Source organism: Notamacropus eugenii, chromosome X (genome assembly GCF_028372415.1).
Source record: "Notamacropus eugenii isolate mMacEug1 chromosome X, mMacEug1.pri_v2, whole genome shotgun sequence".
NCBI lineage: Eukaryota > Metazoa > Chordata > Mammalia > Diprotodontia > Macropodidae > Notamacropus > Notamacropus eugenii.
In genome coordinates, this window is record NC_092879.1 from 43,945,563 (window position 1) to 43,970,730 (window position 25,168).

The following is a 25,168-nucleotide window of genomic DNA, read 5'->3' on the forward strand; positions in this document are numbered from 1 at the left end:
TTCTAGATATAGTTGGCTAAGTCTTGGCCAACAGATATCCCCTCAGTAACCAGGCCCATCATCAGAGCCCTTCCATCTTGGCAGGGCCTGCTAGAATTTACCCTCCACTGGCACAGCCTTCAAGAAGCCAGGGACACCTCCCTGCCATGAGATAGGGTATCAAAGTAGGACTTTAGAGGAGGTTTTGAACTAAGATGCAAATTAATCTAAAATGAACAACTATTTATTTAAGATTTTAAAACATCAAAAATATTTATTTAAGAACAAAAATATTGGAAAAGTACCTACTAGGATTTTAAAATTAACTTTGAACAAAATCTAATTGTCATTTTTTCCTTCCCTGGCCTCGTTCAATGTTTCTACTCCAATATTTCTGGCTTAACTATAAAGACTTCTTGGAGCTTACCATTTGTCTGCAGTGATTCTGCCAGCATTTATCTATCTTCTTTAGGAACAGAACACTGTCCAATGAATCCATGATGGGATGTTAAGAAAATATTAACAATCTAATGCAAAGTAATACACAAAAGAAGTTTTACAAATAAACATGGAGAATGTCCCATACAATGAAGCTATGTAATACAAGCCCAGATGATGGTGCAATTTCTTGACAATGTGTTTCCTCTCAAGGTCACTCTAAACGCAGGGTTGAAGCCCCCTCAGAACTTCCATTACACTAAATCCCACATTTCCAGTTTCTGATTTAAGATTCATTGTCCCTAGTCCATCCCCAGTGGAAGGTGCATTAGGGGAAGAGGCCAAGGCTGAAAGTGCACTTTATTGGTACTAACCTCACACACCGTAAAATTGGATTATAAACATACAGTTCCAAAACCAAAAACCTGGCACATCTCTTTCCAGAGAGGCAAATGGAACTGGGCTGAAAATGCAGAGAAAGGGAACGGAAAGGCAAATAAAAGTGAATGTGCTACATATTGCTTGTGATTTAAAAAGGATATTCTCGGAATTGGTGAATTTGGAATCTGATGTGCTCTTCACAAATCTGTCTCAGCTGTTTGTATAAGTTTGCTGAGATCTTGTAGGAACAGAGGTTTTCAACAGCCTGCAAGATTAAACAAATATACATCTTTCATTATTAGTGAGTTGGAGCATTTTTTCAGAGGGCTCTAGATAGCTTGGATTTTTCATTGCCTGCTCATACCCTTTGGCTATTTATCAACTGGGAGATGGCTCTTATTCTTTATAAAGCTGAATCAGTTCTTCACATATCTTAGAAATAAAACTGTTAGACAAACTTGCTGCAAAGATTTTTTTCCTACTTAACTGTTTCCCTTCTCATTTTCACTGTATCAGATTTGTCTGTGAAAAAATGTTAAATGTTATGTAATCAAAACTGTCCATTTTCTCTTCCATGATCTTCTCTATCTTTCATATCTTTCAAAAGCTTTTCTTTGGAAGGATTAAGAATTCTGATGGATGATTCTAGAGATGATAAAGAACATTCTCTGCCTCCTAACAGAGAGGTGATGGACTAATACGCACAAAAAGAAACATTTTTGGTCATGGCCAGTGAGGGGATGTTTTGCTTGACTATGCACATTTATTACAAGAACTCTGTTTTTCTTTTTCAAGTTGGTGAGTGATGTGGAGGAGAAAGGAAATATTTATTAATTGGAAAAACAATAATTTTTTTTTAAAAAAAGACCAAACAAAAATACCATCTTAAAGAAAGGATAGGATACATTATTAATGATTTACATCAAAATATTATTTTATGATATTTATTTTAAAAGCTAGCTAGCATACTTGAGAATAGTTATACATCAAGATAAAAGTCACTAGATTTAGTCAAGTATTCTACTGAAATGAACACATCTGTAGATAAGATTAAGACACTGCCCTGAGGAGATTCAATTCTCAGTAAGTGTGACATACAAAAGCTATCTACTTAACACTGATTTGTTACAAATCCCAATTTCTTTTTCTTCAGCACGCATAGGCATAACTCTCTGGGTACTGTTGTTACCTCAATCAAAAGATTAATACCTACAGTGGGCTAAAAGTTTGCTTCCTATAATTCAAAAAAAATTTTCTCAACTGGAAAAAGCAGAGTGTTACCACGACTTTGCTAACAAGAGGTACGGTATATAATAATGAGGAATTTCTCCCACATAAAATTTCAGTTTAAGAATATTTAACCAAATAGAAATATGCAAAACAGTACAACTGATAACCCTAAGACAAATGATTGCAATTTCCTGTCCTTCTACAGAAGCTAAATTGTTCTCTTCTTACTGCCTGGACTAGATGACAAAGGGACAACCTCCAGGCTGCCTAGTGTCGTAGTTACGGATACCAAATGCGTTTCAAATGTAAAACAGCTGGCACAGAGAGTATAAGGATTCTGAAGAAATTTGATAAGAATTCAGATGTAGTGACAAATGTAAAAAATGTTCTTTTATAGGCCACAATTAACAGCAAAAAAAGTCCCTGGTCCCTCTTTCTCTCCTCTCTAATATCCTGCTCATGGAGCTGCATCTTTTACCCTTCATTCTCTTTCCTATACTCTAGATAAACGTTTCCAAATCAAGGGCCCATGGACACTTCAAATAACAAGTCCTGAACAGAACTTCTCTTTTCTCTCAAAACTGATCCTTCTCCTCAATTCCCCTTTTCTGTTACTGGCATCGCTATTCTGCCCAGGGTCAAAATAGTGCCATCTTTAGTTTCTCCTATCAGTATCCCCAAACTGAAACAGCAAGTTTTGTTATTCCTGCTTCCTGAGGATCTCTTAGTCCCCTTCTCTCTTCATAACAGGTCCAGTGGTCTAGCTCAGGGCCATCGATCATCACACTGTTCCCCTGCTCCAAATCCTTTACTGACTCCCCACTGCCTATCCCAGACTATATGGCAGTGGAGAACCGTTATCTGGCCTACAGCTAACTGCCTTATCTCTTACCACTTCTTTCTACCCATTCTACAGTCCAGCTAATGCTAGAACACATCCCAAGCTTGGCTGCCTGGCTTCTGACTTCTCTATCCCAGAAATGCTCCTTACCCTTTCCTCCCCCTGGTTTTCCCCAATCCCCTCAGACAGAAGTGAAATCTCCCCTCATGTGAGCTCTGATAGTGGAGTCACCCTATTTTCCATTTTATTTAGGTGCATGGCTAATCTCCTCTTCCAGATTCTAAGCCCCCTGAAATCAGGGACTTTATCTTATTCTTCTTTTTCTCTTTCAATCTCCTAGAAGAAACCTAGGCACACGGTAGGGCATCCCTAAATCTGCTGAATTCCAAGGGGCAACCAAATCCACTAGCTGAAGTAAAAGGATACACTGGAATCTTCTAATCTTCAGGGTCTACAGATCAAACCAGGCTAAAAAAAAGTTTTTCAAGCACCTCCCATCTAGATTGAAACCTTCTTTCTCATCTTCTTGGAAAAATAAAGTGAAGAAATAGATTTCCCCTAAAGAGTTTCTCAACTGAGTCCTACAGCAGCCAATCCCTGGCAATTCTCTCATTCATTCAAAAAGGTACAGGGCTAGACTACGCTCTGCACTCATCTGTTCTGGTCTAAGCCATCCAGTCCTTACATTGAAACCTTCCAGAGGCTCCACAAAGCACTTCCAGACTGCCCCAGCTGGCAATCATCACTCCCTCTATTCCTATGGCACTTATCTCTACCATTCATTGGGTAAGATGTGTGATGGGAGAGGGAGAGGGAGGGAGGGAGAGGGAGGGAGAGGGAGGGAGAGAGAGGGAGGGAGAGAGAGGGAGAGAGAGGGAGAGAGAGGGGGGGGGAGAGAGGGAGAGAGAGGGAGAGAGAGGGGGGGGGAGAGAGGGAGAGAGAGAGAGAGAGAGAGAGAGAGAGAGAAAGGGAGAAAGATAATGTCCTGCCTCTCCAACCTGATTCTAATCGCCTCATAGGCCCGGGCCTTTTTATCTAGGGCTCTTTTGTCTTTGGACCTTAGGATACACAGCGCCCTAGTCCCATACTCAGTTCTAAGTACGTATTCAATGAATGCCTACTGATGATGAAATACATGCTTCACCTTGGTCTTTCTCCCAGGCCCTGGATCTCTCAGTATGTCTGTTTCCACAGCTTCTGTGAATGATTTGAGAGTTGGAGTTTTTCTATGAAGGGGTTATTAAGCAGACTTAGAAGAATAAGTAAAGTTGAAGGATAATTGCAATTTGATGAAAGGACTCTAATCTTAGCTGTCCTTTCAATGCAAACAGGATACTTGAGATGGTAAAATCTCATTACAATAAATACTATTACTATAGAGACTCTCATATCAGAAAGCAGAAGGCTTAGATACAGCACATTTTCTACAATGAGTAATCTTAGCAAATAGCTTAAGTCTCTGGACCCAACCCTGTTAGTCACAGTGCTTTTGAAAGGTCCAGGTTTTATATCTTTGGACAGCAAAGAAATGGGCCAAATCAGTCTCTACTTCATTTTACCATCTGATATTCCCAGCATGCATAAGATCTCAGCCTTCTATTATCAAAGATTTAATGTCATTTCATCACAAAGCTCTGGAAATTTTCATGTCCTCAATATTGTGATGCTGTGCACAAGAAAGGCACTTGATGATGTTGATCATTTACATTTTAAACTATCACTCAGACATTCATGGTATCAATTCTAAATGTAGAGGGAAAGTTTTAATGAACTAAAAGGGAAGAACTTTTATCAAGTCCCTTGAAACCTTATTTAAATTTAGAGAATTTATGAAAAGATAGAGCTGGTGTTGTTGAAAAATGAATGAAATAAAACTCAAGGGGCACTTATCAACTGAGGAATAGCTAAACAAATGATGTTACACGAATGTAATGGAAAACCATATCCATTGCCATATCATGCCAGAATCATACCACATGAAATAATAAAAGGGACAGTTTTGGAGAAATCTGGGAAGTCTTGTATGAACTGATGCAGACTGAAGTGAGCAAAACCAGGATAACAATGTCTACAAAGACAACAATATTATTAAGATAAATAACTTGGGACTCAAGAATGCTGTTAATGACAACGATCAATGATCCCAGAGGACTGATGATTAACAATGCTATTTATCTAGTGGCAGAGGTGACGGATTCAAGACGGATATGGCAAATATGAGAATGTTTTGCTTGACTATTTGTCAAAGGTTTTGTTTTTCATTTTGTTCCAGGTAGAGGGAGGTGGAAGAGGAAGAAAAATAAATGCTTGATAACTGGGAAAAAAATTTTTAATTAAAAAAGAAAATCCAGATTTTAATTGAAATTGAATGCTGTGCAATTACAATGCCCAAGCTTAGACCCAAAGAAAAGACATAAGAAATTTTAAAAGGAAGGAGAGGGATGACTAGTAAAGAGATTAGAAAACATTCCCTACCTTCTCGGCAGACCAGTGGAACTATGAATATGGGACAGAGACAACTTTTTCTGCATTTTAATTACAATAGATGATAGAAAAACAAAAGATAACAAGACTGCATTTATTTAAGACAAAAGAAAGGTCTTGCTTTCGATAATACATTCAACAATTAATGCTTGTTACTGTTCTTTTGTTTAGCCATCAAGTAGTGATTATCCTTTAAAGCTCCCTCAGCAAGTATCACATGTCACTGGCTTTTTGTTAGTTGATTTTGCTGTTTTTCATTGTTACAAGGGAATTTTTAAAAATCCAAAAGACGAAAACAAAAAATAAAACTCCCCAAATCTCAACAATTCTTTTTTAAAGCACAAAAGTGGTGATATATAGGTGAATGGCAATGTCCAGAAAGACATGGCTCCAGGGGAGATATGGGGCAACTTTGGGTTCTTCTGGGATCAGGTTTCATCAGAAATCCTAAGGGAGCCTAACGCTCAGAAAGAACCAAGTGACTTGTCCATAGCTAAGGCAAGGAAATAAATCTATGACACCAAGATGTGACTCTACCAGTAAAACGGTAAAAGGGTCATTGTGAAGATAAGATATCAGAAGTAAAGTGCTTTGTAACCAGAAAATGCTAAATAGCAACAAAAATATCACCATAGCAAGCTCACCTGTAGAAATCTTATTAATTCAATACAATTCAATGTATTGAAGCAGAGGGTGGGGCCTGGGGGATACCATTGCTATGGATAGTGATACTAAAAAAGACAAAAGCAACAAGGAATCATTTTGAAAAATACAGAAGCAGGCAGAAGACAATTCAAAAAGGCATACAGAGAAGCAGGGCAAGGCTGGAACCATCATGCTAAATCTGAAACAATCTTTTAAAAAAATCCAAGCTGTATGCAGTACAGTTGATCAACAGCTTCATATGGATTCCTCCTTTTCTCTTCTTCGTATAGAGAAATGTTCACATTGGCTGACATTTGTCAGGTTCATGAAAAAAAGTGAAAAAAGAAAACCGAAGCTGGGGCTGGGCTCAGCTCTGGGATTTTAGCAATGTATTCTCTACTCAGAAATTCCACTAAAACAAAACAATTTGTAGAGCCCATGGAGTTTGGTATAATGTTCTATTTTTTTTTAACTGTATAAATGGTACTAATGGGTACAATCTATATAGATAGTACTTTACAGTTCACAAAGGCCTTTACTTACATAAAACTACTAGTATCTCTATAGTGCTTTGAGGCTCTCACTGAACTGCACATATATTATCCCATTTGATTTAACCTTACAACAACCCTGAAAGATTGGTGCTCTTATTATCCCCATTTTACAGATGAAGAAACTGAGGCTTAGAGAGAAAGTGACTTGTCTCTGGTCTCACATCTAGCAAGAGTTTGAGAGAGGGTCTGAACTCAGATCTTCCTGACTCCAAGTCTATCTGACACCCTATTCGTTACTTTATGCTACCAATCATTCTCAATTACAATGCCAGCCATCTATTGTCACCACTTGGCAATTATTCTTAAGCCAAACACAGATGTTTTTCAAAATTGCAAATCTCTTACATAAAAGATCTTATACAAAATGTATAGGTGATTTATTTCTTTCATATAAGCTAATGACAAGAAAATTTATTAAATTTACTCAACCCACTTCCAGCCTCTCCTCTCCAAAGTATACCCATCCCAAACACTTACTTGACTGAAAAACTCACTCACCAGTGGAAACAGAAGCATGCAGCAAATGGAGTGTAGGAAGAACTATAGGTCATGTCTTGGCTTTATAGCTAAAATTCAAATCCTGTGCTCCCAAAATATATTGTCTATTGTGTGGGAGCAAGAGAAAAAGGGGGTAAGGAGTGGGATTTTGTAGGAAAAAGAGAAAGAAAAATGAGGAAGATTAAAATAAAAGTAACACAATCCACGGAAATCCAGAATTTCTCTACCTGAAGACCTAGGAAACAGAGGAGAGACCTAATGTTGTTTCCTCTCCAAAGCACTGACCCTTCACGTTGTCTCTCTCTGATTCAATACCTACTTACTGCAGTATCCTTTTTTTTGCAGACTTTATGCATTTAAAAATAATTTCACACTGCCAACCAGAACTCTTTCATTAGCTAGCTAGTTTTTACACACTCTTAATGGTTTTAAAACAGGCCCACATAACATATTGAAATCATTAAAAATTAAAAGTACCAAGTTGTAGGTAATTTTTCCAAGAATTACACTATGATTACAACCTAGAAGAACTTAGCAATGTTTAACACTACTAAGTTTCTCTGAGTTTTTAAAAAACCTAACTTTCCCTACAATTACAAACAGCCTAAAGTTTGACCCCAGCTAAGCAAATTTTAGCTGAGTCCAATAAGTAGTTCTCAGGCAGGGCCCAGGAGGTCACCAAAGCCTTTCTTTCCTTAACTAAAAGGCATCAGGGGCCTCCCTCACCAGGGAAAAATACTCTGCACTGCTGCTAGTCACCTCCTTTTCCTATTTACTCCAGAAATACATCACAACCAAAGGGCCCAGCAGTTAAAAGCTATTTGACACAGAACTGCCCCAACAAGACGCCTGCTTTTGTGGCCTTCTCCAAAAGACTGCCAGTGGAACGGACTGATTATGTGCCTTCGTCCTGGATGGCTCAACTTCTCTTCCTTCAGAGATCAGAAAGACTCCCAGATAGAAAATAAGAGTAATTCTCAGGTCTGTTTCCAGCTAACAAGTAAACGAGGAAGCTAGCTAAATATCATCAACAATATCTACTACTACTGCTACAACTACAACCACTACTATTTCTCCTCCTCCTTCTCATATTTATATTTTTATATGACTGGTACATAGCCAGAAAAAGTAGAAGCTATCCCTTTATTAAACCTAGAACAGACCTGGACACACAAGAAATTAAATCTTCGCTAAGACAACTTGAGTCATACAGATCCAATCACAGCCAGTACTCTTTTGAGGAGTAAGGAACAGAACTGCTCTCTCAGCCTCATCAATGGTATCTACTGAAGCATATTTGGAATGTGAAGCTTCCCAGTTGCAGGACCGAGGGATCTGTGTATCTCCTTGAGAAGCTAGCACACAGGTGCTTAACAAGCATTTGCTCAATTGGCATCCATTTACCATCCAGCTATTCTGAAGCCAAGCGGCAAAACTTTACCCACAGAATCAATTGCTAATTATGTTTAAAAGAAAGAAAAGAAGGCCCTTAAAAAATACAATAGCCAAGCAAAACAACACTCATACAATATATATTCAATAAAACAAAAACTACAGCCAACCACTGTCTATGGCTAATTGTTTTCAAGTTACAGAAGTTAGAATTGCCCACCCCACACCCAAAACTATAGTGCTCTGACATACACATAAACATAAACATTTTGGAACACAAAGAAATGGAACTGTATTTACTTAAAAGCCCAAATTCTCCAAATCTGTGTGCTAATTTGGTATGTATTCCTAGTGCTAAGAGAAACAAAACTTTGACATACACATTTTTCTAGAAACTGAAAACTTAAGTGGGCAAAGTATGTAAACAACCTATGCCAAAGGCTCATCCTTAAACAAACAAACAAAAACAATGAATTTGCCTGAAGTATGAAACAAAGACCTGAAAGCCAGGTGGTGTAAAATACTGTACCCCAGCTTTGTTCCTCCTATTTTCAACACCTGAATAACTCAAAATAATCTTTCTGTGAGAACAATCCAAAAAATTAAGTTTTAAATTTAGGCCTCAAACAGAAATTAGAATCAACAAGTGCGTCTCTTCAAATTTGTGCGTACTAAGGTAGTAAAAAAAAATCATTTTAATTCAAAAGCTTAGATAAATATTTGAAACCAGGTAAATTAGGTTCATTAGTAACAGTTCACATCTGTTATAAAAAGCATAATTTTTGAATGCCTATTTCTAGGCTATATCCTATGTACAATAGTATCCAAATAAAAATGCTAAAAGCTATTAGGAAAAATGAAGATAATGAAGGAAAAAGTCAAGATATGTTAAAGTTATACACTTTTTAAGGGGTAAATGGAAGAATCTTTTCTTCCCCAAAGTGAAATGTATAACATGCTTCAAACACTCTGATGGAATAGTCTTCAATTACATATGTGATGAAAGAAACATGTGAGATCACCACTTAGCCAAAAGAGCCACATCGCTCCCATGTGCCTTAGAGAGCCTGGTGTAACCACAATAGTCTAACATGTAAATAAGAAATTTTGAAAAGTCACAGGCCGTGTATGAAAAAAAGAATCAATTTTTTTCATCTGAGAACCAACTGTCCAAGTATCTACTACAAATACTGTGAATACTACAAATATTGATCAAAAAAAACAGCTCCAAAAATTTTGTCCTGGAATTCTACTAATATTAAATTTGAGGATTTTTCTCCTCCAATTATAATAGTCATGTATCAAGTCACTAAAGCAATTTGGTGCAAGAGTGACACCACCAATTACTGCATGGTAAAGTACTTTGGCAGAATCACACAATCTCAAGAGGTAGAAGGGACCTCCTTGGCTACCTGCTATCAGAAGAATGAAATCTACAAAATAATAGACAAGTAGTTATCCAGCCTAGGCTAAAAGATTTCTAAGGAGGGGCAGCCCAATCCACTTTTAGATAGCTCTAATTGTTCACAAGTTTTTCATCACAAAAGCTGCTTCTTTCCAGCTTGTCTTCTTTAGTCAGCTAAGAATATGAAATAAATTCATGCCCTAAAAGTGGTATTTTGAATTAATTTCTCAAAGTACTACAATTGATAGACAAGTAGGCCAGTACTGGAACTAACTTGTCTTCAATGAGACAAGCCAGCACGTTGTAGTGGAGAGTCACAGTTTCATATGCAGTCTTCTTTCCGAGTTTCTCTGTATGGGGAAATGGTCATGTTTGTTCATGTTCATCAAATTCATAAGAAAAGGAAAAAATTTTCAATAAAAAAATTCTTTCAAAGGTACTGCAATTCACTAAGAGAGATTAGAAACAAAGGGGCAGGAAAGAAGTAAGAACAGACCAGGCTGGGGGGCCACAATCTAAGAAAGACAGGCGCCCATTCTAGGGGTAAGGCAGAGAAGAGTTTCTAACACCCTATTATAGGCCCTGCAAGCATCAGCAGACAGAAAGAAACTAACAAAATGGATCGTGTATTTGCTCTGGCCTTTCTAAACACTCAGGCACAGTCAATAGCAAATGTCCATTTTTGAAGACACTAAAACCTGGTCTTCAGGACATGCTGCAGTGAAACTGGGTGACGTCAAAGTCCCTCTCAAGCACTTCCTTGAAATAGGTCCATGGAGGGCTTGCTTCATGCTCTATCTGCCAAGCTTGTAGCAAGCCTTATTATATGAAGACTTCAGTAACCATGTCCCTGTGTATGTGAGGCCTGAGCACATGTGCACAAAGGCATACAGACACACCTATTGTGTGAGAGAGCCTCATACTTGACAATTATAACAAAATCAGGTAAGGAGCAAAGGCAATGGCATTTGAAGGCCAATAAGAATCTGCTTCAGAGAAGTAAAATCACAGGTACACCAATTCTACTTGAGGTAATGTAATCTATAGATTCAAACTCACACATACCTGATAGAGTTCCTCTAAATTGTATTTAATTGAAGTACTGTTCTGAATGGCTTCTACGGCCTCTTTCAGTTTCTGCCATGTTTCATCCGTATAGTTTTCTGGCAATTTAGGTTTGTCTAGAAGATAAACAAAGGTTGATATCAGAATTATTATGTAGGAGACATCATCAAAAGTTTCCAAAAAGCACATCAAGCAGCTTATGTTTTAAAGAAGGGTCTGCAATCGAATTAACTGTTCATCCAGTGGTTCTCAAATATAATGGAGATTTAGTAAACCAACTGGGCAAAAATGTTACGTTTAGGAGCCAGTTAATCATGCCAAGTAAACACCAACTATACTGTTATACCTACTTAAACATTAAAGTAACCATTCTCTTTAAGCTTAGTACACAAAGCAAGCAAAAACTTTTTCAAAAATCACCTCAAATCAAGACCTTTTAGATATTGTCTACAAACCTTGCATACAGAATAGAAGTATTACAACCAACTCTCTTCTGTTCCTCCCAGATTTCCAGACACCCAGCAAATCTTTTCCTTCTAGAGTTCCAATAATCCTTAAAGTGAGATTCAAGGTATGGATGAGCCAGCTCCAAAATCAGAATGAGAATCCTAATTTCATTCCATCACATAAACAGCCTTACCATCAACATGAGCTTCTATATGAATATTTATCAGTAGTAAGGAAGGGCCTTAATCCAGGTCAAACTATATTTTCAGAGAAAAAAACAATTTTTTTTCAAAACAAAAGTCTCCGTGGACACCTTTTAAAAAAAAAACACCACAACAAATACAACCTATTTTTTAAACAAATGTGGAAACACCAAAGGATCACAGCACTTCCAGATCATTTTGTGCATGCCTGAGATTTTTTTTTTCAGGCAAAAGACAAACGATTAAGACTCCTCAAACCTACCCCCCACCCTCCCCTCACACACTGTATAGGTCACGCTGTCTTTACGTAAGGCAAAAATATTACAACAAAAATGAAAGGTTTTAGGGATGGGAAAGGAATGAGGGAAAATACAAATGCAGGTCTGAAAAAAAAAGATCTTGCCATGAAATAGTAAATTCCTCATCTCCAAAGTAAAACTGACTACGTAAACATTAGAAAAGTCTAATCTCCTTAATATTAACTAGCACAGGAAACTTAGAAATTTTTCCATTGAACTTAACTTTCCAGAATGAGTCTTCTGACACATCAGAAGAGAGACCTCCCAGATAGATCAGCTAATGTCCTCATTTTATATAGATGGATTAACTGATAACCAGAGAAATGAAAAAGATCTAGTATTCATGATATTATCTATAAAAACTTGTTACACTATATAGAAAATTTGTAAAAGAATCCAACAAGTCTTAATATTAAAAATGCTTCTTAGTTGAACCACATGCATCTGAAGAAATTTATTCAAGTGATTTGATTTTTAGAACAATACATGTGCACATTCAGTGCAAAGGTCTCAGAGTACTGTACAAAGAGGTATAGATCAGTACCATAAACCACATTTTACAGATGGGAAAATAGATATTATGACCTGACTTGTGTTAAGACTAGTGGGGCAGTCACTACTGCTGTGTATATAAAGTATTTTATGCTTCTAAAATCAAGTGTACATAAAAAAGCTCCAGGTAGGCATAAGGTTATGGTCTTTCAAAATAGTGTTTGGAAAGGCAAAGTTTCAAAAGTAAACAGATGCTAAGTACCAGTGACCATGGCATCTGGCACTGCCATATAGCTATGGAAAGTACAGGTGACTGAGCTAAAACTGTAATGTGCCAAGATAGGGGGTTGGACGAGGTGAACTGGAAGGTTACTTCCAGTTTTAACACTGTGTGACATGTTGGGAGCTGTTCTCATTTAATAAATTCCTTACATAAAAAAAAATTAAGCAGATTATTCAAGGGTTGGAACAGTGAGCCTAATCTACAAGCACAGTCATACATTATAAATAATTACAGTTCATTTAGGTGTGAAAACCTCACTTTGCTACCTGTATTTCTAGGAGCAAAAGTGATAGGGACAAGACACTGGATATGTTCAAAGAGAAACATTCAGCAGTGTTTTTTATATACCCTCTATGTGAAGTATATAATGTGATACACTCTGCAGTTCTATGGGGAGGGAAGATAATAATGCTGCATGTCTGGTTCAGAGCACTCCAATGCTATGAAGCTGTGTTCATGTTAGAGATAGTCTGGGAAAAAAAAAACCAAAATGACTAAGAGGATTGCCTTAAGAGGGGTGACTAATTGAGTTGTATATGGCTGGCTGGGCTATAAAATGATGAAGAGGTGCATAACATCTCAAGTGTTCACCCCTGAAAATAAGCACCATTAGCAGAGGGCAGTTGACTGAGATTCATGCATGTTTAGCAGAAACCACTAATACATGACAAAGGAAAGGGCTTAATGAAATTTTTTTAAAAAATCACATCTCCTAAAGATTTTTATTAAGGATAGAAGGAAAGAAAAACTATGGAAACTCCATTTCTTAAGATAACTAACACTTGCAACACCACAAATTTCAAGCCTAGGAAAGATGTTTGGGATGGCATTAAGAACTAGAAAATCTCCTTTTCCTATCTATACTTCAGATTCAAGGATACAGTACTTAAAACACAAACACAGTCCTACTTCCTCTCCAAACAGAAATGTAATTATCTAAAAGAAAATTGGAGTTTTTAACTCAGAACTAAGCTAATCTTGTAAATCCAAGACTACATCATTACACACAGATTTGTATCAACTTATAAAAGGATTTAATGCTAAGTTTAAAATACCTGATCTCCTGGGAGCACTAAACTGTGGACTCTCTATAACACATGTCCTTCATGCTCAAGAAACTAAACAATTTTATTAGAGCAAAAGTCTGCTACTTGCCCACCAGAGAAGAGAAAGAAAAACTGCATCAATTCATTACCATTTCAGAAGTAGAGCAAAATGTGACCCGAACAGAAAGAGTTACCAAGACTACGTATGACTTTTGGAACAAATCAACCTTTTTTAAGTTTTAGTTTTCTTCGCTTGTAAAAAAAAGAGGCAATAACCAAAGATCCCGTAAGATATAATACACAGTAGTAACCACTTCAGATTAAGTGTACAAATAAACATTGGCAGTAATTGTGAAGAAAGAATATGAAATATTTTAGAAAAATACACAGCCTATCTTTCAGCACAAGGAGACATAAGGCAATTAATGTAAACAATATCTCACCCACCTATCCACCCACCCACCCAAAAGAATCGCCTTCCCCTGAAAAGAGAGAACTTTGTGAGTCTGCCCCCAAGGGCAAACTACATACAGCTGCTCATAAAGTGTTAAACTAACTCTCTGTTGGTTTTTATCCCAACATAAATCCCCCCAAATACTTCAGATTTTAGCTGGTGTTACCTTTGAAGTTCTTGATCACCAATTTCTTGGCTGAACCTGGTTTGCTGTTGGTGAAGCTAGAGATGGTAGTGGGTGCTTTGGTCAGCCCATTTGCATGGTGCCCTGCAGCCACCGAGGAGATTAATAAGCTTTTGTTTTTAAGTTGCTGCTGCTGAGATACAGCAAGACCAGGTGAAGAAGAAGATGCCGATTCCTCGGCCATCTTCACATCAAGTCCTATAAAATCCAAGGAGTCCTCAAAACGCAGTTTCTTCTGGAGGTGGTGATGGTTGGGGGTGGCAACTGAAATCCCTGGGCAGGAGGCGGCAGAAGAGGATGTAGAGGAGTTCTTGGGAGGGGGCGGGGGAGGGGAGAAGCAGGAAGGGAGGGAATCAAAGTCTTTTTCGTTGATGCTGCTGCTGCTGCTGCTGCTGCTGCTGCTGTTTAACTTTCTCTTCTTGGAACAGGAGGTGGAGGTGGTCGAAGTGGAGCTAGTGCTGTTATGACCATCAGTGGCAGGTCTGACCTCCTGGGAAGGAGGAGCAGCAGCAGCAGCTGGGGGGTTGGGGGATGAGAAACCTGTTGGAAACATGAAAATGCTGGGGTCAATAGGCTGGGAAACATGAAGCCCTTCGGGTGGGCGAGAAAGAAAAGGTGGAAAAGCAACCCATCCAGGACCGGGGTGAGGGGGGGAGGGAGAAGCAGGGATGCAGGGGAGGGAGGGGAAGGGGAAGGGAGCGAGCCAGTCAGTGAGTGAGGGAGGGCGGGGTGAAGGGTGGAGGGAGGAGGGGAGGGGAGGGAGAGGGAGGGAGGACCAGGACTCTCGGCTGGTCCCCCCTCCTGCTTTTCTCTCTCTCCCTCTCCCCCTCCCCGCGGGGCTCCAGGAGCAGTGGGGGGAGGCTTGGCGAGCGCCCGCTCCACCTCCTTTTCTCTCTCCGGGAGGGGAGACGCTGGGCTCCGGGAGGGGGGAGGGAGAGAGCGACAGAGGAAGAGGGGGGGCTCAAGAGAGAAAACTGGGGCTTGTTATTGTCAATAGTACGAAAAGCGAAAAATGGCGGCACTTCCGGCCCCGTGGCCTGCCGGGAGGGGGGGGGAGCAGCCACTCCCGCCCAAGCTGGCGGGGAGGAGGGGAGGTCGACGGGGGAGGGGGGAGGGGAGCTGAGGAGAGGCAGCGCCGGCCGCCCGATTCTCAGATTCACTCCTCGTAGCCCTCCGCACCTCCCACTGTTCAGACCCCTTTGGGTCTCCCCGCGGGAAGGCTGGCTCCGTAACCCCTTACCGGCAGCGGCAGGGCTAACACTTTTCATAGCGCCCGATCCTCGGAACCCCGGAGGTCCGCAGGGCGAGCGTGCGAGAAAGGGGCGGAGTGGGAGAGGAGGAGGGGAAATAGGGCGCGGACTTAGCGTGAAGGAGGGACCACCGGGCCGGGAAACGCCTCCGTATTGGTCCGTTCCAAAGCCCGGGGCGGGGACATGGTGACGTCATGGGTTAGAGGCGGGGACAACAGTAGCAGAGAGTCACTAAAGGGCGGGGAGTAGGAGCGGACCTGGATTGAAGGAGTTATACAAGTCTACAAACTTTGCAAGAGCAAAAGCAGTCACTCAAAATGCTCTAGTTATGAATAGGCTCTACAACAAGGAGAGACCGGGATGGCGAAAGGGAAGATAGGGAGAAGGAAGGAAATTGAGATAAAGGGATTTGGCATAGGAAAGAGAACATATTTTTCTTCTCAAGTTCCTCAAGTTAGAACTGACACCTAGCATCCTGCTGGGCACAGAACCCAGGTTTAATGTTTTTCACAGAGCATTGCCTTGATTCTTTTGCACAAGGCTTAATAAGTGGCTGTTCAAGGGATGCAGATGGGTACAATCTGAGAGATGTTCCCAGATCTGGAAATAGGACCTCTGGATGGGAACTCAATGACAGTTCATCTTGTAGCAATCACATAAGGAGAGGTAGACAGAAGATAGGTTGGGGCCTGTACTCCTATCAATAAAGAAAGGAAGGCAGGAAAATAAATGTATTAAGCACTGGAGATGCAAACAAAAACTCAAAATCACAGATTCACTGAAATAATGAAAGACAAATGGGTCTGTTTTGATTTCCTCCAAAGTCACTCACTCAGCAGCCAACAGAGCATCACATTGCAGTCATAGAGCAACAAGCCTACACAGGGAAGTAATCTAAGGCTGATAGCATTAGTAAATAAATGTTTGTTGAATTGGATGGTTTGTTGACAGTACTTAAACCACTGGAATTATAACCAGGCTAGAAACCTAGAAGATACTTCTAAGCCCTTCCCTATTCTCATTAACTCTCACTCACCTCACAATTCATTCCTACAAAAGCCATTTTAAGAAAATATAGTGAAAGATCTGTAAAATGGTGGAGTAGGGGCAAGGGAAGATAGATTAGATGACCTCCAAAGTCCCTCTCAGCTCAAGATCTATGATCTCAGCTCCATGCATGACCTTGGGCAATTCATTTAACCACCCTACATCTCCATTACCTCATCTATAAAAGGTGGGGTTGAACTATTTGAATTCCATGGCCTTGTCAAGTTCTGAAACTATGGTCCTATGATCTAAAGCCACAGAAGCTATTTTAGGAAAACTGTGGATTCATCTTTAAAGTAAGAGGGGTTGGATTAGATGCCCTCTGAAGTCTCTTCCAGCTCTAAATCTATGATGTGTGACCTTAGACAAGTTACCTCCTAGCCTCAGTTTCCTCTTCTATAAAATGAAGAAGTTTCACTAAGCTGGCCTCTGAGGACCCTTTCAGCACTAGGTCTAGAATCCTAAAAATTTCAATGCCAACATTTCCTACTCAGATATCCTACAATCCCCAAATTGAAATTTAATTGCAGTGCCTGGCACATAATAAACACTTAAATGTTTATTTATTGATCTACCTAAGAAATCTTCTTTAGTGAAATAGTCAGAACCATCCTCAATAATCCCTGAAAGTTCCTTGTTTTAAGTAATCACTTAACTGGAGTTTCCACCTGAGAAAAAATATCACGTAAAAATACCATCTGGTCTACTTGTTGACTACTCTGTCATGGAAAGCCTATACTGAGCTAATGAAGCAATTCCAGAAAGCCATGAACAAGAACCCACAGGATAAGAAAGTATGGATACCTGGCATTCTGAACTGTGGATCAATAAGCATTTATCAGTCGGCTGCTCTATATACACCACTAATTGTTCTAACTCAGTCCTGGAAAATACTCCTCTCTTGGCAGCACTGGCCTTATGAATGTGTGTGTGTGTACATGTGTATATATATAATACACACACATACATACGTACACACACACACACACACATACATATAGTAGGCAGTCACATTGATGAGTTGGTTCCAGAGGTACCCATCAGGGACTTTTAATATATTACTTTAGGTAAAAACACCCAATGCCCTCAAAATATTTCCCCTACCATCTAAGTGCCTAAAATATTATTAGAGATTCTTTTGTTATCCTGGTTCTTTTTTTTAAATTATTGTACTTTCTCAATTCCTGTGTACTTTGCAATAGGAATAATAGGGCTTTTGTTTTCTTAGAAAAAATAATAACTTGCAAGAATATACCATATAAGATAATTTATAATATACATGTACTTCAGCAGCAGCCTGGTTCACATCAACATCTTGATCCAGAATGATTAATCCAAGTTAAAATTAGAAGTATAATACCTAGGATATAACAGTTGAGAAAGGCAATTTTTATTTTAGGAAAAGGGAGCAAATCAAACTCTTCAGAACTTCAAATCTCAAAATCATCTATTTACTATAATACATAGGATAATCTTAAAATCTCATTATGAATGAAGATTATAACAATGACCAAATAGCACTTCCTTATCACAAAAAGCAGCTGAAAACAAATGGAATTCTTCCTTTTCAGACAAAAATAGCCTAGTTTGTTCACAGAACTCTTGAGAAAAGCCTAACAGAAAAAATTTACAGCTGCCTAATTCTGAAAATTAATCCATAATTTATCGCTTTGTGAGTTGCATTATCATTAATAAAATATTTAAAATAAAAAAGCAGCATTATTTTCCAGCAAAACTGGCACCAATGTCAAAAAAAATGTATAAAAATGGTGCAAAAGTAATTTTGAAATACTAGTATGACATACCACAAAAAAACACATGAATACAAGTTTGTAATTTTATATATACACTCCAAAGAATCAGTCAGTACCCCAAGTATTTATTGCTACATTAGCAATGGCTTTTTGTATATAAGCCTGGTTCTTTTAAGGCATTTTTGCTCTCTAGAATCCTCCATTACAATGCAAAAACCTATAGAAGTAAAAAACCTGAAACCAATGTCATATAATACCTTAAAATGGAGTTGAGAGCCAACTAAGAATGAGGCTTTAGGAATTACACCATATGATATTGCTGGGAGAACAGGACATGGAGCTACCAAGAAAGGAGAAAGTGGCTTAAAAGGAAGAAGGAAAGGAAAGGAAAACAATTATTCAGGATTTTGCCCAGGCCTTCTGTTCTCTCAAATTCCTTTTCCTGTAGGGTTTTCCTAGACCACTGCAACTTTCAATGTTCTCTCCCTTTCACCTCTGAATAATTCCATTCTGTACCTCTCATTGCATGAGAGGCTTTAGAATTAGAAGAACCCATCGAAAAGCATCTTGCATCTCATTTTACAGAGAAGGAAACTAAGGTCTGGAGAAATTGCCTATTGTCAGGCAGCCCCAGTCTTTTGACACCACTTTTGACACCAAATTTATAAGTTTTTCCATTAAGCCACTCATTTTAACCCAAAATCATATGATCCAATATGTCAATGAATCTGTGATGTTGCTGATTTGGGTACTTTTCACCAATCACAAAGTTCAATGTGACAACCTATGGGGTTTCACTCAAAAGACTCTCATCCACATCCTTAACCCATGCATCAAACCATCTACTGCTTTATAATGTTGGAATTGTTCCAGGAGTAGAGGTACCAAAATGGACTGAGAAATTCCTTGAAGTTGGGCACTGTGCCTTGTACCTTGTCTAATAACTAACACAGTGTGGGGATTGAGCTGCTTTGAGCTTTATGTCAAAGCCCAGGAGGCTGACCTGGTAATCTTGGATTACTGTTAATGCTTGGAAAAAGCAGTGGCTCTTTTTAATATTCCAAATGTACTCAGTGCCACATAATAAAGGAGAATAAGGGAAGTGGTATGGGGTACAGAGCACCAGAGATAAAGTCCCGGACCTGGGTTCCAGGCCCATCTCAGATGTTGACTGTGTAACCTTGGGCAAGTAATTTTACTTCCCTGGGCCTCAGTTTCCTTACCTGGAAAATGAAATGGTTAGACTAGATGGCCTCTGAAGTCCCTTCTGGTTTTAGATCTAGGGTCAAATGAGTGACCCTGAAATTCTCAGGACCTCTGTTTTTTTCCTCTGTGAAATGAGGGGGTTACATAAATATAAAATATTTGTATGTTTATTTATATATTTTATTTTCTATATTTTTACATGTACATATAATATATAAATAAATATTTAGATATTTATATGTTGTATTTAGCTCTTTTTGTCATGGCCAAAAATCGGAAACTAAGAGGGTGCCCTTCTTTGGGGAATGAGTGAACAAGTTATGGTATATGAATGTGATGGAATAGTACTGTGCCATATGATGAAAGGGATGGTTTCAAAGAAATGTGTGAAGATTTGTATGAAATGATACAAAATAGAATGAGCATAACCAGAAGAATAATCTATCTATTAATAGCAATATTATAAAGATAATAAACCATGAAAGACTTAAGAACTCTGATTAATGCACTGACCAGCCATGATTCCAGAGGAAGACTGATAATGAAGCAGGCCACTTACCTCCTAAGAGAGGTGATGAACTCAGGGTACAGATTAAGACCCTATATATTTTGGACTTGGACAATGTGGGCATTTGTTCTGCTTGACTATGGGTTTTTGTTTACAAGGATTTGCTTTTCTTTTTTTTCCACCCCAAATTTGGGGAGGTAGGACAGAGCAAAAATAAATGCTTGTTTGTGGGGAAAAAATGTAAAGCTAAATAAAAGCTACATAAAAAAATTTAAAACTAAAATGAGAGGATTGGACTTGGTGATGCTTGAGTTTCCTTCCAGCTGGATATCTGGGATCCCATGAGAAGGAATCTGTTATCATTATTCTAAGATAAGTTTGCAACTGACAAGGAAAGGAATGGCTTTCTTTAAAAAAGAAAAGAAAAGAAAAAACCAACAAATGTGCTTTCCTTGTACGGGAGAAATGTCTTCTACCAATCACCAAGACAGCCGGCTATTGTTAACATTTAAACACATTCTTTCACTCCCAGGTCCCAATCAGCAAAGTTATCTTGGTATGGATTGGAATGTTCTTTTATTTTGGACACTTGTTTGATTTGAGGCCTATGGAAGTTGGCTTGAAAGAGAGAAAGTCTCATGCTGTTTCCTTTTCCTAGAAGCTCGGAATCAGAGGGGATACTGGTAGAGGTTCTTGTGGTAGGGTGGGTAGAACACTGGGTTTGAAATTGATCCCCTCACCTGGGTTACCCTGGGCAAGTCATTGATCCTACTTAAATGTGTAAGAGGGTGGTCATAACTCACATGATTGTCACAAACTTCAAATAAGCTCATGTATATAAAGGTTCAAATAAAGTCAGGTATATAAAGGGCTTTGTCAACCTTCAATAATATATAAATATCAGCTACAAATATCCCTTATCTCAATAACCTGGGGAAAAAACCCAAAATAGCAATCTACACAACGACTACAGTAACGTAAATGAAAGCAACATTACAACATAACTAAATTCGGATTAACTTCAGTGATTTTGGTTTCAGAAAAGAGAGAGTGAAGCACACATCCCTCTTCTAGCTAGAGAGGTGGGAGGCTATGGGTACAGAATATTGCATATGCTGTCCGACTTGGTTGCTCTGGCAGTGAGCTTTACTTAACTACTGTTTTTTTTAATTAGGAAAGGTTCAAAAGAAGGAGGGGGAGTATAATGGAAATAACTATTAAAAAACCAATTTTCCTTTTTGTTTTGTTTCTTCTTTCACAATACGACTAATGTGGAAATATTTTTAACGTGATTATACATGTATAATATATCAGATTGTTTGCTGTCTTAGGGAGGGGAGAGGAGAAGGGAGGGGAGGGACAGAGAGAGGGAGGAAGAGAAATCTGATCTCAAAATCATAAAAAAAAGGATGTTGAGAATTAACCTTACATGTAATTGGAAAAGATAAAATCCTATTTGCAAAAAAAATAACCAAAAGGCATCAATATTTTAAAATGGGATGGTGGAAGAATCAATGCAAACCATGCCATTTATGAATTAGTTGAAGGAACTAGGGTCGTTTGGGTGGAAAAAGGGAAGGCTTTGGGGGGGGGAGGGGAAGGGAGGACTTGGGTGGGGGTGGGGAGTGGGGATGAAAAGGAAGCCATACCAGGTACAGATATCAGAATTGTTCTGGTGGGCTCCAGAAGCTAAACTGGGAGCCATGGGGGAAGCTCGGAGGATTCTGAACAGAGCAGAATCTACTCTGTTGGGATCATCTATCTTGCCCAATCTCCTACTTTTCCAGATCAGAAACTAAGGCCTAGAAAAGCTGAGTGATTTGCCCAAGATGATCCATTAGGCATACTTTTTCTGTCTATGCATTGTTCAGCCTACTCATTTACAGGGTGCCGTAGCTGGAATTTTCTTCCACCTCTGAGATTTGGGGATTGTTCCAATTAACCAGGGCCAGCCAAAATGGCCGAATACTCTGGTCCTCCTGACTTCTACACCCAAACTTCCTATAGCTAAAATAATCAAAATGCCTTGCCCTGGACACCACCCAATTAGAGTCAGCAGCAGCTTAAGCTAGGAGTGGTGCTTAGAATACTGCCCACTTAAATAGCCCTTTTGTTCTGTGGTGCCAACTGGGCTTTGGAAATATTAATTAAACTTCATACCACAGTCAAGTGAGTGGGGGCCCTTATTAATCTTGTTTTAAGCAACATAATAATGATAGTTGATCCTTCCACAGGCCTCAATCTATGATGCTATTTCAGCCCCACAACAACCTTGGGTTGCTAAGTGCTAGGACCATTGCTACAAAATTGAGGCCCACTGAGGGGAAGTTATTTGTTCTAGGTTACAGTTTTAAGCACCTCATTTCCATTACAGCAAATTACCTCTTACCTCAATTAACACATGTAAATATGTATGGGTAGAAAGATAAGTTTAAGTATAAAGAGAAGTTGGGGGCTTGGGGGGAGGTGGAGACTGAAGAGAGAAAGGAAGAGGGAAAAGGCTGAAAGAGACAGAAAAAATACATAAAAGCAGAGGCAGAAAGAGAAGTGATGGATAGCAGTGGAAAATTAGAAGTGGAAAGGTAGTCAGCTAGAGAAAGAGCTAGCAAAAGATTAAGAATAAAAAAGCAACTGACAGAGGTGTGAGATCGAGAGACAGGCAGGGAAAGAGAGCAGAGAAGATGGGGTGGAATGGTTGTTCTCACCAGAACCCATGACTGCTGAGATGATCTTCAGATAAGAGTGATCTTGATTGATTGGTCCTCCTGCTGAAATTGAGGAGGTACTGCTGGATGATCACTGGCAATTGCCATCTGACTACAGGATATTAGGAAACTTGCTTCCCCTTCAGTTGGGTTTTTCCCTTTAAAAGAAATAGAATGCTTTTGTTTAAGATCATAATAGGAGGGCTTCTGAGAACTTGGCATTCTTTAAAACGCACTGAAGACAAAAGAATAAGTGTTATACTTTTTATTATTACTTTTTGATGGACTACTTTTTGACAAAGCGGAAGAATACCAAGAAGGGTAGGGAGTTCTAAGGCAAAGGTCACGCTTACATCATAGTAGGAATTGTGGTCTATAAGAAAAAGCAGAAAGTAACCTGGACAAGACAGCCAGGCTACCCAGCCTTCTTTGATCCTGTTCACGTAGGCAATAGAGTTCATTAATCAAATCAAGGAATTCCTGAGCCAGACAGTTTCTCAAACAAAGGATTTGGGAAGCATGCCACTAAATTCAGGCAAATCAACACAGTTTTTATTTGATGTTGTCCAAGTGAACTCAAATCCACCCTTAACTTCTTTGCTCAAAGATGCGCTATCTATGCACCTTGGCACTGGGCCCACTGGGAGCAGCTGGGATTCTCATGGAGTTCTGGAGAGTAGAAGGCAGGCTGTTTTCCCCAGGGCCTTTGGTATTAGGGAGGTATGTAAACACTTCATTATATTTCCAATCACAGCAGGGGTTACCATGCTCATTTTTACTTCCTGTTCACTATAGAGTGACTTCCTATTTTACAGCTTCCCCTTAATAAAATGTCTTAGCTGGAACAAGTGATGGGATTTGAAAGTGACTTAGAAGGAGTTCCCTAGCCCCCCAAATCTCCCCAGTAATACCTGAAATTTGGCTGCTTGACCAATAGGGGCTCACTGCTTTAGGTTATACATTGCTATCTCATAGGATGCTAAACTATATAAGATATATCTCAGATCTCAAGGGTATTCAGGGGCCATGAAACGCAACCCTTCCACTTCACAGATGAGGCCCAGCAAGCAAAAGTGACTTGCCCCAGCCGTAAACTTCAGAGACAGGATTTGAATCCAGATCCTCAGACCACTACAGTGGTCCTCCTTTAGAAACCATACACATAACCCCTAGTGTGTAAATACCCTAACATCAAAATGTGTAAGAGTTGCTTAGAAGCTTTTCCAAAAGCTTCTTTCCTGACATGAGAGACCTAGAGAATGTCCTACATGACAGAAAGAAAAGAGGGAAAGGTATAAGGAAAAGTGGTACTCTAGTGACAAGTTTTGTCTAAGGCCAAGTCAGGCATTCTGTAGCTCTATTTCAGAAAGATTCTAGTTTTCTCAGGCTATATAACTATCTTCAGCAGAAGAACCCTTCCCTAACTGAATGAACAACTTTAAATCACAGAAAAGAATACCTACTGAGATCCAGAAGTGCAGGTCCTCTCTGTGCCCACCTTAAGAATTCTCACAATTTTCTCTATTGTCATGAGCAGAATCCAGTGAGGTATCAAGTATTCCATCTGGTTTTCCAACCAATAGCATTCTTTCTTTTTTTAATTTATTTGTTTTCAGTATTCTACAATTACTTCCATATGTCTTAGATTTTCTCCCCCTCCCTCCTCCCTCTCTCCATGAGATAGTGTGCAATCTTATATGGGTTGTACACATACATTCTTATTATAAACATTTTCACATTAGGCATGTTGCATGGAAAACTTAAAATGAATGGGAGAAACAATGAGAAAAACCAAATCAAAACACAAAATAACACAAGAGAAAATATTCGGCTTCATTCTGCTTTCCAGTTCCATAGTTCTTTCTCTGGATATGCATGGCATTTTGCCTCAAGAGTCCTTTGGGAATGTTTTAGGTCTTTACATTGAAATTCCTCACACACTGTGGTTGTTGCTGTGTACAAAGTTCTCCTGGTTCTGCTCCTTTCACTCAGCATCAGTTCATATAAGCCTTCCCAGGCCCCTCTGAAGTCTTCCTGTTCATCATTTCTTATAGCACAATACTATTCCATTACATTCATATACCACAACTTGTTCAGTCATTCCCCAATAGATGGGCATGCCCTAGATTTCTAGTTCTTGCCCACCACACAGAGAGCTACTATAAATACTTTTGTACCTGTGGGACCCTTTCTCAATTTTATGATCTCTTTGAGATACAGTCCTAGAAGTGATATTGCTGGGTCAAAAGGATATGCACATTTTTGTAGCCCTTTGGGCACAGTTCCAAATTGCTCTCCAGAATGGTTGGATCAGCTCAAAGCTCCACCAACATTGAATTAGTGTTCCAACTCTCCCACATCTTCTCCCACATTTATCA

At 39.2% G+C, this 25,168-nt stretch overlaps 1 protein-coding gene across 2 annotated transcripts in view; it reads right to left on the reverse strand.

The window, feature by feature from the left end:
• The window catches only part of CUL4B (cullin 4B), a 48,574-nt gene extending 25,717 nt beyond the window's left edge, over positions 1-22,857 (reverse strand). The window contains exons 1-5 of one of the 2 annotated variants that reach the window (XM_072626498.1): positions 22,791-22,857; positions 14,303-14,860; positions 10,913-11,028; positions 960-1,063; positions 407-476 (exon numbers count right to left, since the gene is read on the reverse strand). In XM_072626498.1, coding sequence (XP_072482599.1) covers positions 407-476; positions 960-1,063; positions 10,913-11,028; positions 14,303-14,860; positions 22,791-22,800 — 858 coding nt within the window. In that variant the 5' untranslated portion in view covers positions 22,801-22,857. Of the gene's footprint in view, positions 1-406; positions 477-959; positions 1,064-10,912; positions 11,029-14,302; positions 14,861-15,560; positions 15,646-22,790 lie in introns of those variants that run through there. The other variant, XM_072626497.1, reaches the window with a different exon arrangement.
• Positions 22,858-25,168: the final 2,311 nt, after the last annotated feature.